The sequence below is a fragment of the Sebastes umbrosus genome, chromosome 2 (assembly GCF_015220745.1).
Source record: "Sebastes umbrosus isolate fSebUmb1 chromosome 2, fSebUmb1.pri, whole genome shotgun sequence".
In the NCBI taxonomy this organism is placed as follows: Eukaryota; Metazoa; Chordata; class Actinopteri; order Perciformes; family Sebastidae; genus Sebastes; species Sebastes umbrosus.
In genome coordinates, this window is record NC_051270.1 from 30,178,034 (window position 1) to 30,191,957 (window position 13,924).

General features: G+C 38.2%; 1 protein-coding gene across 4 annotated transcripts in view; it reads right to left on the minus strand.

The window, feature by feature from the left end:
* The window catches only part of scml2 (Scm polycomb group protein like 2), a 30,969-nt gene that overhangs the window by 12,105 nt on the left and 4,940 nt on the right, over positions 1 to 13,924 (minus strand). For 2 of the 4 annotated variants that reach the window (XM_037747576.1, XM_037747575.1), the window contains exons 2-7: positions 13,824 to 13,894; positions 13,501 to 13,566; positions 10,917 to 10,987; positions 9,719 to 9,953; positions 8,225 to 8,313; positions 7,300 to 7,543 (exon numbers count right to left, since the gene is read on the minus strand). In XM_037747576.1, coding sequence (XP_037603504.1) covers positions 7,300 to 7,543; positions 8,225 to 8,313; positions 9,719 to 9,953; positions 10,917 to 10,987; positions 13,501 to 13,566; positions 13,824 to 13,845 — 727 coding nt within the window. In that variant the 5' untranslated portion in view covers positions 13,846 to 13,894. Of the gene's footprint in view, positions 1 to 7,299; positions 7,544 to 8,224; positions 8,314 to 9,718; positions 9,954 to 10,034; positions 10,101 to 10,916; positions 10,988 to 11,095; positions 11,193 to 13,500; positions 13,567 to 13,823; positions 13,895 to 13,924 lie in introns of those variants that run through there. The other 2 variants (XM_037747579.1, XM_037747577.1) reach the window with 2 other exon arrangements.

A 13,924-nucleotide genomic window follows, 5' to 3' on the forward strand; every position in this document is an offset into this window, starting at 1 on the left:
GAAATACCGGTAATGTCCACTGTGAGCCTCACGAGAAGTTTTTTTCGTTCATTTATGAAAAAGAGCAAAAGGAAACGACTTAGTAAACAAACTCACCAGGAAATCCCTACCAAAAATGCAGAACTTCACTCCTCCAGTTGTGGCTTTCGTAGTTGTAGTAGTAGTAGTAGTAGTAGTAGTAGTAGTGATGATGATAGTAGCGGTAGTGATTGTAGTAGTAATGTCCGTACCAACACTAGTCACTCAGTACAGTTGCTTCCTGGTTCTCTCTTAGAGGCAACTCTTTCTCTTTTTGCCGTTTCCTCTCTCTGACTAATTTTCTCCTCTTCCTAACTTCCTCTAAAATACCCACCTCATCTGCACTTCATTGTCTATTTTCTGTCTCTCTATCAGCTGCTTTCTCAGTTGTCTCCGTGTGTCTCTCCCCTCTCTTTTCTCCCAGCAGTAGTCCACAACAAAGCCCACGCTGCTGCGGCTTCTGCTGCTGGTGGAAGCCGCTGCAAAGCTTCCCTCCCAATGAATGAGCAGGAGGAGGAGGAGGAGGAGGAGGAGGAGGAGGAGAGGGGGGTAGATTTGCATAGGGGCTGGGGAGGGGTAGAGTGAGGGAAGGAAGAGTGGGTGGGTGTGGTGGGTGGTGTGGGAGAGAGGGGAGGGGGGAGGGAGGGGAGTTGAGCCCTTTATTCATGTTATCTGTAGGCCATATCGACAGTCTACATCAGTCACCTGCTTCTCAGCAAGCCTCTGGGGGAGGGGGAGGTGACGGGGGAGAGGGGTTAACGGTGGGGCTCCGAGAGCGGATGGGGGATGGGGGGAGGTAAAAGGTTAAACTGGATCAGAAGAGAGTCCAGATTGAAACGGGTGAAAAGGGGCAAACTCCTGGAGTTGGTGCACACATAAGCAAGCTTTCCCTCAACATGCACACACACACACACACAGACTCTCACGGCCCCCTCAGTGTAACCCTAGCCTATTCAGACATTCCCTGATGAAAGATGGCCAGGTCCAGCGTCAGGAAACAGTTGCCCAGTCGGATATCACCCGGCACTGGAACAATGTGGAGCAGAGCAGTCAGAGGAAGCCTGCATGGGAAAAGTCCCTTCAGTCAAAGATATCTTAATCTGCTTCTGGACGGACAAACGGGAACGCTAATGTTGCAAATTTAAGAGAGGAACTATTTGATTGGAGTGTGTGCATGTGTGCATGGTGTTTCTTAATGAGATATGGCGTAAAGATGTCTAATTATTTGACACTATTCTTGCAGTTATAATGTATCTTCAAGTCTATTCCTGTCAGGACACCCACTGAGAATTTGATTTGTTTAGTCTGTGAGGGTCAAATCCCACTGATGGTTGATGGTTTCAAAATAAGAGCAGAATTAGAAAGTTACAACAAAATGAAGCAATAAATCTATACACAAGATATTTTTGAAAAGAATGCATTGATATAATTTTTTTGTAATTGTAATACTAATACCGGAGTAAAATTGTGTTTAGAAAAGTATTAAGAAAATAAAATATGATCATTTGTAGCTTGTAATAAAGGTTTTTAGTAATTTGTTGCCCAAATATAGAATTTAAAAAGGTGACAATTTTGCCTTAAATAGAAAAAACAACTAGCATGTGTCTGCATCTGCTAAAATACAGACATGCTCTGTTATTCTATGCATTATTCAGAAAGCACTATTCTGCATTCTGACCCAGTTAAATACCATCAAGCAAAGACAAAGACATATCACACAAAATGTGAAAAAAAACAACACTTTTGCATGATGATGTACTGTACTGTACAAAAAAGGGAAAATAATTAGACACCCGATCTTGGCATCCTCTGTAACTTCTTACAAAAATGTGTAGCAGGGTCACAGCAGGACAATTTGGAAGAAAGCTAATTAGAAATTTTAAATGTAGTAGTAATTACAGAGTCTCTCACTCCTTCTCTCACATCTTCAGCTAATTATCAGCTCATTAACACCTCAACCAAGCCCTACTTATTCACTTACTCCCATACAAACAAAGCTATCTGGTGATTTACATTATCCTGTTTTTTCCCCCCTCAAACTGAATTCACACCAAAGACTAAATCTGTGTTAAGTCTCTCTGATAGCACAGACCAGGGGCTGACTTCACAAAGATAGACCTTGACTATGGCTTAGATAGAAATAATGGTCAGACTTCAGATGGATGTATAAATTCATCTGCTGCACAAAGCTGTCTAGTTCTGGACTTAAGTAGGACTAATTTGCCATGAATTCTGGGGAAATAGACTTTTTTCAAACTAAAAAAACGTGGCTGACTGAGTAACTGCTTCAAACCGCTCGGCTCTATTCACTCCAGCAGACAAATGTTGTCTTCTGGAAGAATTCAACAGTAGTCTAAAACAGTGCAGTGCAGACCTGTAGCAGAGCTGAGCTGCTATGGCTTCTCAATGTGACAGGATGCAGCACTTCTGTTAACTCATAAGTGAGACTCAGGATAGTTTCTAAAAACAGGTTACTGTGCTCTCTAAATACTCTTCCCTTCCTTATCGCTCTGGCACAACTTTGTTAGACAACCACAAATAATGAGCTACTAGGGGTGGGAATCACCAGAGACCCAACCATACAATATTATCACGATACTTAAGTCACGGTACGATCTTATTGTGATTTTAAACATTTTGCAATATGCTGAGAAATGCAATAAGATATATTGCGATTTATTACCTTTTTTTCAACTACAAATTATGCAGTTTGTCAACATCTGTTTTATCTAATAAGATACCGTTTTCACTCTGTTCATGTCACTTCAATCATTTTTATTGCAGCAAACTGGAATGTTAGTCAAGCAGACAGACTGACCAACACTGTCATAAAAACATAAATGTGGCATAAGGCACCTGAAAAACGGAACTGTTTGTATTAGAGCCTACATTGTATTTGCAATATTAATAGTTTATATAATAAAAAATTAATACTTGACGTCTGTGTATCGATACAATATTGCCACGCAAAATATCCCGATACTATGCTGTATCGTTTTTTCCCCAAACCCCTCGGAGCCAAGTTTTCCTCTATGTTTTTGTCATTGCGTGCCACTGGTCAGCACATGTGTCACTGATTGTTACCATGGAAACATAGGTCTGACTGGGGATTAGGGTAGCTAACTTTTTAGGATTAAAATAAATCAGTCGTTATTTTTATGAAACCTTCGTTAGACTAATCGAAGAGCAAGATTGAGACTTGTCTAACACTACAGACCAGTCTAGACTATCTTTGTGAAAGTGGCCCCTGGTGAGCTCTAGAGGCGGATATAAGGACGTCACATCATAACAGCTCCCTTTACACACAAGGATTAGTATTTTGTCAGCCAGGCAGTCTTGTATGGAAGTACATCTGAAGCAGACGTTAACATCTCTCTGGTGTATCGACACATAAACACTGAATGGAGGCCCCAAACATGACCGCCTCACTGCCCGAGGACTGAGAACATGTAACTGCTACCATCCATCAACAACGTGAGGGAAACACAAACACACACACTTGAACACACACTTCCCATTAATCAAGAAGGTTGTTGGTGTGGGTTATTCAAAGCCACATGTTTCCTGACCAGAGGAAACCAAAAACAAGGTAAAGGGGAGGATATAGCTGGATGGGAGCTAATGTAACGTAACAGCAAACATGAGGATGATTGATATCTACAGCACCTGCTAAACTTCTTCAAAATACCAGAATCAACAGATTCCCTCCAGAGACATTTTTCAAAGTGATTTTGAAGGATGACAAATGACTAAATATCAGCTAAAGAAACTAAACAGCTAAATCTTGAACATTAAGCTTAAACATTAGTGCAAATCACATGGTGACATACTCCTTTAACCGCTGAGCGTAATTACCATATAATTACATCCTGATTGATAATTAATAGTTCAGTACTGCTTTCACACTTTAATAATATCATCCCGTAGCTCTAATTTGCACAGACACGTACAGGGAATGTTTTGTCTAAGTGAGGTTCAGGGTTCCACATGGGGTCCATGGAAAAATTAGGAGTATATAAAAACACACAGAAGGAAGTGATAGAAAGTTTTTGAGTGGCCTCGGACAGATTTGCACATTTGATAAATCTTGAAATAGTTAGAGAAGCACTTTTACATACAGAGCTGCAACGATTAATCGATTAGTTGTCAACTATTAAATTAATCGCCAACTATGTTGATAATCGATGAATCAGATTAATACAAATTCTCTGATTGCAGCTTCTAAAATGTGAATATTTTCTGGTTTCTTTGCTCCTCTATGACCATCCAACCATTATCTGTAACCGCTTATCCTATTCAGGGTTGTGGGGGGGCTGGAGCCGATCCCAGCTGACATTGGGCGAAGGCGGGGTACACCCTGCACAGGTCTCCTCTATGACAGTAAACGGAATATCTTTGAGTTGAGGACAAAACAAGACGTCATCTTGGGCTTTGGGAAACACTGACCGACTTTTTACGAGTTTTTTACCATTTTCTGACATTTTATAGTGCAAATAACTTATCGATGTATCGAGAAAATAATTGACAGATTAATCAACATTGAAAATAATTGTTAGCCAAATTTAAATATTTTTAAACCAGATATTTTACAAGCATTTAAACAGCTGATATCTTATATATTTCTTGCAAAACTTTTGTATTTCCCTGTCTATTTTAAGTATCTTCAGTAGTGCTATCTGTTTTTAGTATTGCTGTTAATGTTTTGACTACAAAGGATAAATTCAGTGGTGTAGTGGAGGGTCTCTCTATCAGCTGCGGGGGTATATAAAAGTCTACGGGGTATGCCCAACTCTTTTTCTGGCGGTTTACAGTATACCCACAACTTTCACTTACAACAATTACAGTAACAACGTATCTATTAGCTGCTTGTCCAAAAAAAGCAAAGATGCAACCCCATAAATTAATAACAACAGCCTATCTTAAAATACACTGATCTGAAAAAATGTAACATGAAAATGTAAACCTATAATTAGATTTATTGTGACATTTTGATACTTTTCCCCTGTGCCTTTATCTAGACAGACTGCTTTCTCATCTACATGAAGCTACACTCAAAGGGATATAAAATACATTTCTCAATGAATGAACACCCAGTTATTTTCCTCCAAAAATACTAAACCATTAAAACCACATTGTTCTACAGTACGTATTACAGACGTAATTTCTTTAGAATAAAATGGAATCAGCACCTCAAGGTTGTATGCCTGCGCCAAACCAAATTGCAGTTTACATCCATCTCCGTCCAAAATGTCATCACTTCATCATTTTATCCTATGAGACATTTGTGTGAAATTATCATAATTAGCATATTAATTCTTGAGTTATGGCCAAAAACGTGTTTTGTGAGGTCACAGTGACCTTTAATCAGTTTATCCTTGAGTTTAAGTGGACGTTTGTGCCAAATTGGAAGAAATTCCTCTGGTTGTTGCTGAGATATAGCGTTCATGAGAATGGGAAGGACGGATGGACGTACAATCCAAAAACATGATATATATATATATTATCGCCGGTGCGGAGGCATAAGAACAGGACAAATAAAACGTCCCTTAAGAAAATTGAGGCAGTTCTCAGTTAAATTAGATGACATGTGCAGACACTATTCAGAGAATTGTAACCTGGAATTTGTTGTTTCTGGGCATACGTGACTATATCTGGATCGCTGTGGGAAGATCAGTGATTGTTATTTTGCTCCAACTGCCAAGCTGCTTTGCCACATCTTTCAAACGGGCAAAATGGAGCCAAAAACAGCCCAAACAATCACACGTTAAAACAGCCTGTGGTTATATAAAGCGGTGGATTAATATGAAACAAAGATCAGAAACTAGAATGTATCTAAGCAGGCTCGCTGAATCTTCAGGGAACGCTGCAGACTCAATGTGGAGGTCAGAGCTGTGAGTCACAACCCCAAAAACAAAGACAAACCAACTCAAACCAGAGCAGACGGGAAAAAAAACACACACAGAGGTGATTCACAAATGAAAATCTGACTTCAACATTGATTTGGTTATTCCTAATTTCTCCAACATTTTTAACAATCTTGTGCAGTGGAAACCAGTACATTCCAGGACAACAAAATAACACATTCAAATGTCTAAAAAGCTTAAAGGCCTCAGTAAATATCTTCTTTTATGTTACTGCGTGGTATTCACTGAACTAATTACTGCATAATTACCTAGAAGGTGTCACACAATGGTATTATCTTCAAGCATTTATCCTATTTCAAGAATAAAGGAACTATCACTTTACTAGACATCGCCTATTATGCCATTATTTCATTTAATTACTTTTAATAATTACTAAGCAATTAATGTACCTAAAAATAAATGAGTGATATTAACCAAAACATTTTTTCTTCTTTGAGATTTCAAAAATATGTAACATTATTGATTACAATTACCAATCATAATGTCTTAAATATTTTTCATGACCTTTGTTTAACTGATATATTATTTCATAGCTATAATTAGCTGTTGTCTGCCTAATAACACTAACTTTTATGTTTTGCAGACATAACAATTGCAACAATAATTATAATCCAACAATATATCTAATTCTGAAGTAGGTCATTCTGCATAATGACTACTTTTACTTTTGGCACTTTAAGTATATATAGTAGATGCTTATACTTATTTAGTTCAGTACAATTTTGAATGTGGGACTTTTACTTGTAACAGAGTATTTATACACTGTGGTATTGCCACTTTTACTTCAGTAAAATGTCTGAGTACTTCCTCCACCGCTGGTCAGTTTGCCACATATTTAATCAAATGCTCGCAGGGAACCAAATTCTGATCAACTGTTTGAGACGCATTGTGATGTAAAGTATAAACTTCAACCCATATCAGCGACATCTAGACAGACTCAAAAAGCTCTGAACAAGGCCTCTCTGTCTTCTTAGTGGCTCGAGTCTGCAGCCGAGAAATATGACACCCAGTTTCTTGGATGATTAAGTAAGAGCACCAAACAATCAACCTCTAAAGTCAATTCTACAGGTGTGCTGAGCTGTCCTTTACAGCAGTGTTTCTCAAATGGGGGTACTAGCACCCTTAGGGGTACTTTGGATTACTGCAGGGTGTACGTGAGATTTAAAAAAATTATAATTTAAAAGATATTAGTCATGCATAATTCCTAAAATAATTATACTATAATAAGTTCAATAAAAAAATATAAATGTAAATTCTATAATCTATTGTTATTGAGGCACACAATTGCACAATTTCCAGATGGCACATTCTACACACTACACAACAATAAAAACATAACAATCCAAGCAGCACTTACAGAAATTTCCAGGCGGCTGCAAGCTGTGTTTTGTCAGGGCACACCAGCCGACGGGGAAGATGTCTCTGGAGTCGAAGGGGCACCAGTAGTCGAAGGCTCCTCGCCAGCCATCAAACATGACGAAAATCTCCTGACCTCTGACCTCTCCCACTGTGGCGGGACAAATCAGGTAGGGGTTCTTCCTGTCCACCGCCTCCAGCTTCATACCAGCCTGGAAGTAGTTTTTAGCCGGGATGACTGGCTCCTACACACGCACACACACACAAACACACACACACACACACGCACACACACGCACGTACACATAAACAAGCTAATTAATTACTGTATAATCACAGAATCTCATTTTGTATCTTGCAAGTATTTGAAGATGCTTACTAATGAATAAACACAATTCTAATCATGTTTTATTGAAACGAAACACTGCTTTCTCCACTTTTTGTTTCTGTAATAAAACTATATGTCGGCTATGTACTGGCATGCAGCTGTCTGATCCAGTGTAAATGACATATGAGTGGCTCCCCCTTGTGTCTGCATTGATTACTGCAATACAAACTGTAAGGAAAGTTGAAAATAACATTTCATATTGTCAAATCAAGATTTATAGTTGTATTAATTACAATCCCAACCATAGAAACAATAATCCAATTTTATTAGTTGATTTGAATGTTGTATAATGTGTATTTTTTTTTTTCAAATGTTTTATTAATTTAACAGCTGGCATCTGTAACTGTGAGGGGATGAGGACACCAGGAAAGTTAGTCCCCATTTAAGGTCAAACACTCTTTTTCATGAAACTATGAGAAAACTGACATCAGATCTGTCAATTCATTTTGACAACTTCAACGTTTGATCAGCTTCAGTAGAAAAGAAAGTACCGTAATATCAGTATTGGCCTTCAGTGGCTTCATCCAGTTGTCATTACCTTTTTAAAAGCAGAAGAAGGGGCCATCTCTGCTCCACTCAGCGTCTTCAGGAGGAACATGGGCCACGAGGAAGCATTCATCCTGAAACCTAAACACAAGGTCAGATTTATTCAAATGCAAACAGAGTATTCTTCATACGAAGCTAAATGGTCAACTGTTTTGCCAAAACAGCCGTCAATGGGCACAACGCCAGACTTATTGAATCGCTGACCAAATCAGTAATGATCAAAGGTCTGGACCCAGACAAGCTCTGCTCAGGTTGAAACTGGGCTTCATCATGCTTCACCAAGGACATGAATGTACTAGTTAAAATGATAAAGGTGTAAATTGTCCCAGCCAGACAGGTGCAACAAAACAAATAGGAGGGTGCTGTGTCTCAATTTGCGTATTCTGTACTTACAATTGCTATTTCGAGTGCATAAGTGTGTTCACAATGAGAAGTATGACAAAATGCAGAGCACTCTATGTACCCGGATGTTGTGCTCAAAATGGTCAAAACGTTGAGTGTAGAAAGCTTGACACTTCTCAACAGTCGCACTCTATGCTACGTAGCGGAACGGTAGGGCCCTCCAACCTATTTCAAACTTTTGAAAATGGCGGGCGAGGAAGCTGCAGCGGTTGTGATTGAAACGGCGAACACGGAACTATAAAATTTAAGTTATACATGTGTTCTTTTCCCTAAGTACCACTATACTGTAGTGGAATAGAAGCCATTATTGGGTTAATTTATCCGTGTTGATTGAATTACTGCCGATACGGCGTGATGTCTGTGGCTGACTATCACCAGCGGATCAACCGAGCTTCGGGTGAGTGCACAACAGCCGTGTGCTATTTGAGACAACACTACCCTGTCAAAATTCATGCACTACACAAGTACTAAATGGAAGTATCCGAATTGAGACACAGCGTGGAGCCTTTTTCACAGCCGACATTTTGACTTGTCACATTAGGAAAAAATCACAGGTTTTACTAAGAACATTAACAATGGCTCTGTACTATTCAAGTGTCCCAGTAAGCCATGACAGTGTGACAGTGAGCCAGCATGCACAACACCAGGGCCCTAAAACTGAAGCAGCAAAATAGAAATCAGCCACCATTAGTTTTATTATTTACACCTGTGCTTTGTGTTAGTGTATTTTCCTGAGAGGAAATATATCTTAATGTAGAATTTGTGCACTTTTCTACAAGAGGGAAATATTCTGTGTCTTAACAAGAAGTTTGGCGAGACCCGGAGAGACCCTGTGAATGCTTCATCTCTCTACAGTTGCAGGGAGGTTTTGGTATTACCATGTCTGATGTCTTGCATTAAAATGCTTAAAGACAGTCCCAGAAAGTGTGGTTCTTGTACAACCCACTACACATCTATCACATTTTGAGTAAGATATTTGTTTGAGACATTGTTAAAGTATTTAAATACTTCTCCTCTCAAACAAACTCAAGTCTTGTAAAAATAGACACCTCTTATAGACAAATAGCAGTTTAAAGACACTCACCCAGCGGTGGCTGCAGCATGTCTCCGTTCCTTTCACAGGTTCCAATTGGTTGGATGTCTAACGAGTCGACCAGTCTCCAGAAGTCGTTGGTGTTGTCACTTCCATCCAGACGCAGGCGTAGACGAGTACCCATCATGCCCATCACCGTTGCAATGCACACAGAGTTGGAGTTTCGAGGGTCCCGCGCCTCAAGTTTCATACCTGCTTTAAAGTCATTGGAGGGGGGGACTCTGGACTGCAGAGGGACACACAGGGACCTTCAGTCATGTCACGTATTGTGAGGACACTTATGACTGGACGACCCATCACAATTTACTCTGGACTTGGTCTTTATTGTGTCAGATCACTTAACTGGTTTCCCAGTTAGAAGGATTTATATAACCTGACAGGTTATAGAGTACTATTAGATTAGATACTGTATTATTGCACACTGGGACTTCAAATTAATTTAAAGTAAATTAAGAATAACGCTGGTGATATTCTTCATAAATCATACTCAGCCCATGTGTTCCTACTGAAGATGTAAAGCCTTAAAAAAAAAAAAACGACAATTATTTCCTAAAAAAGCTGTGTGCTAACAGGAGTAAATAAACTATTTGTTTGGGAATGTTTTCAGCGATGGCTTTACAGCACCAGTTTATTTTACTATATTTAAAAATAAACTTCCATGCCCATGTTCATGTTCATGTTCATCATAATGAAGAAACATGTAAATCACTACAACAGTGTGGCTTATTGATGTTTTTTAGTTTCTGGACAACAATGGAGCTCTGTGGCTCAGAGGAATAAGCTACTGTATATCAGGCTTTAGCTTTAGTTGTTTCATGTATTGTTGCTTTTGGTTTTTGTTGACAATTAGAAAAATATACAGTAGAATATCACCAGACTCATCCTTTAAACACCACCTTTAACTAAACAACCCCTATTTAAAATATACAGTATAATATCACCAGACTTATCCTTTAAACAACACCTTTAACTAAACAACCCCTATTTAAAATATACAGTATAATATCACCAGACTTATCCTTTAAACACCACCTTTAACTAAACAACCCCTATTTACTAAACATGAAGCATGCTCATCCTGACTCTGAGTCATAACAGACTGTATTTAACAACATTAAAACATACAATCATTTAATAAAACAATATAAGGGGGATGAGTGAAATGTGACTTTAATAATCATGTAGTTACCTGTTTGAAGGAAGTAGGCGAGGCAGCAGTGGAGGATGTTTCTCTCAGGTAATCTTCCCATCTGAACGGTTCTATAGCAACAAGAGAAACAAACTGATTACTGAACGACTGTTGGAGGAAAGAAGAGAGAAAACACCATCAAACTCTCTGGTTTTATATTTTATAAATCTTAAACCTACAATTACTGTTTGTGTTTGCCACTTGGGGGCAGCGGAGACGAGCTGTGAACTCAACACTGACATGTCGCTAATGCTAACGGTAGCTAACTGTAGCTAAACAGTCATTAAGCTAACGTTAGCTAACGTTCGTGTATTAACGCTGGGTCAGGGGTCTCTTAGCAACCTGCGGCTCCGGAGCCACACGTGGCTCTTCAGCTCCTCTCCAGTGGCTCCCTGTTATTAGTGGAAATGAATAACTGTTTTTTGTTTACATTTTCAATTTTATTTATCATAGTTGTAGGTCTGTGGTACGACGGAGTATTAGGGCCACATTGAGGAAAAATAAAGAAAATCTGAGATTTCGAGAATGAAGTAATAATATTACGAGAATAAAGTTAGAAGCTTACGATAATTTTATTTTTGTAATATTATGCGAATTTAGTCAGAAGTTTAAGAGAAACAAGTTGTAGTATTATGAGAATAAAGTCATAATATGATAAAGCAGTAATTTTTATGTGTTACTTTCTTTATTTCTTGTAAAGTTATGACTTTATTCTAGTAATATTACGACTTTTTTTCTGGTAATATTATGACTTTATTCTGTAAATCTCAGATGTTTTTTCCCTCAATGTGGCCCTAATACTCCGTAATACATTATCTCTTTGGCCCTCACTGCATTAGACTTATATACTATATACTTAGAGAAAGTTCACCATAGCAACTGTGTTACCTTCATCACAATGCTCAAATGTTTTGCGGCTCCAGACAGATCTCTTCTGACAGTAAAGGTTGCTGACCCCTGACCCCTGACCTAGCTAACTGTAGCTAAACAGTCATTGAGCTAACGTTCGCTTTGCCGTTGCTATGGTGAACTTGCTAGCAAACGGTTCCATCAGGAGCAACATTAACATTCATTTCATGATTTGGCCTCCTGGTGAACGTAAGTACAATAACGTTACTCACTGTTTTACCTCTGTTTATGTGTCTCTACTGTGGTCTACTGGGGGAAATAGTTGTCTCTGTAGCTGCTAAATTCTCCACTAGCTAGCCAGCTAGTCGCTAACTGTACCGGTGTCTTCTTCTTCTAGGTTTTACTGGTGTTGGATCAATTAATCAATTAATCAATTAATGTTCATCAATAAATTCATGTTTTTTAATTACAACATACTCATGTTTGTTTTAATATACTTTGATGCTAACTTGCAAAATTATACAAAATTGGCAATTATTGCTCGTTGATGTCATTTATTTAAAAAAATAAATTTAATAGAAAGTAATGGCAGCAGTGACTCCAAATCGTTCCCACTATATTAGCCTACTACACTGGACACCAGTGGTGGAAGAAGTAGCCTGGTAGGAGTAGTAATACCATAGTCTAAAAATACTCCATTACAAGTAAAAGTCTAATTGAAAATGTTACTTAAGTTAAAGTGCATAAGTATTACCAGCAAAATGTATACAAAATAACATTTCTCATTATGCAGAATGGCTCCGTTCAAAGTGATTATTATAGAATATTATATTATTCTGTTTTCATCACTAAAGAATACATGGAGGAGCATTTTAATGTTGTAGTCCAATTTTAGATACTTTATATATATATATATTACTAGATGGATAAGTAGATAGTACTGCCTTATAATATAAGCATTTTTTGTGGAAATTAACTAGTAACTATAAGTGTCAAATAAATGTAGTGGAGTAAAAAGTACCATATTTCCCTCTGCGTTGTAGTGGAGTAGAAGTAGGCTATAAAGTAGCAAAAAATGGAAATATTCAAGTAAAGTACAATTATGTCAAAATTGTACAGTACTTGAGTAAATGTAGGTATTTACATTACTGTACATAGCAGGCCTACACACCTCTTTATATTGGATGTTAGTGTGTCTTCCATTTTCTTACAATATTTTCATTATTTTTTTTTTCAATAGCTTTCATGTAATGTGACCCAGTAACTCCATAAAACTATTGCTTTTATTTTTATAAAGAACATTATAAGGTATAGGCCTTTAGCCACAAAGCAGTAACTGAAATCTCAGCCTATTACTACACTCAGACTTATTAAAATAAATCATACCTACATCAATTGTTTGGATGTACAATGGATTGCAGCCCATGTCCATTTTATGCTCAAATCTGCACAGTTTAGCAAGTTTAGAAGTACTCCAATAAATGATGATGAGATGAAGGTAATCTTAGCTCAAGAACTTGCTAAAACCTTCTGAAAACGCATCTTAACATGTAACTTATGAGTGATTTTGTTAACCCACCCAAGAAATGACTGAAAAAGACAACACTGTTAATGTAAGCACTGACACAGAAGTGGCTGGATTTGAAAAAGCTATATTAACTCAAAAAGTTTGAGAGCGTTAATGAAAGGATCAACAATGTATGGAGATAAAAAGCCAGAGATCAGAGCTGCCAACCATTAGATTTGTCGAGGGGAGATCCTGCTGTGATGCTGCTCCGTCTCTCTTTCTCCTCTTTTTGATCTGAAATCAAAAGATGATTGATCTGCTCATCAGAACGTGGGAGCTACTGATATACAGACTGTAATTACTGTGAGAAGGAAGACATAAAACCTGCAACTGGGAAAAAAAATGAACACCAAAAATTCAAATTAGGTGCTAGGAAGCGTCAGTGAGCATTTTGATCTTTCTGTGTTTGTTTCGTGATCAAATTTGTGTTGTAGCCTATTAGTATATTTGAGAATCAGACATGAAAACAGCAGTGTGAAGGCCTACTGTACCTCGGTGTGGTGTTCGGCCCATGATGACCACAGTTGGAGGTAAAGTCAGACAGGCTGTTAGTTCACAGACACTGCAGAGGAGACAGAAAATACCAGAATAC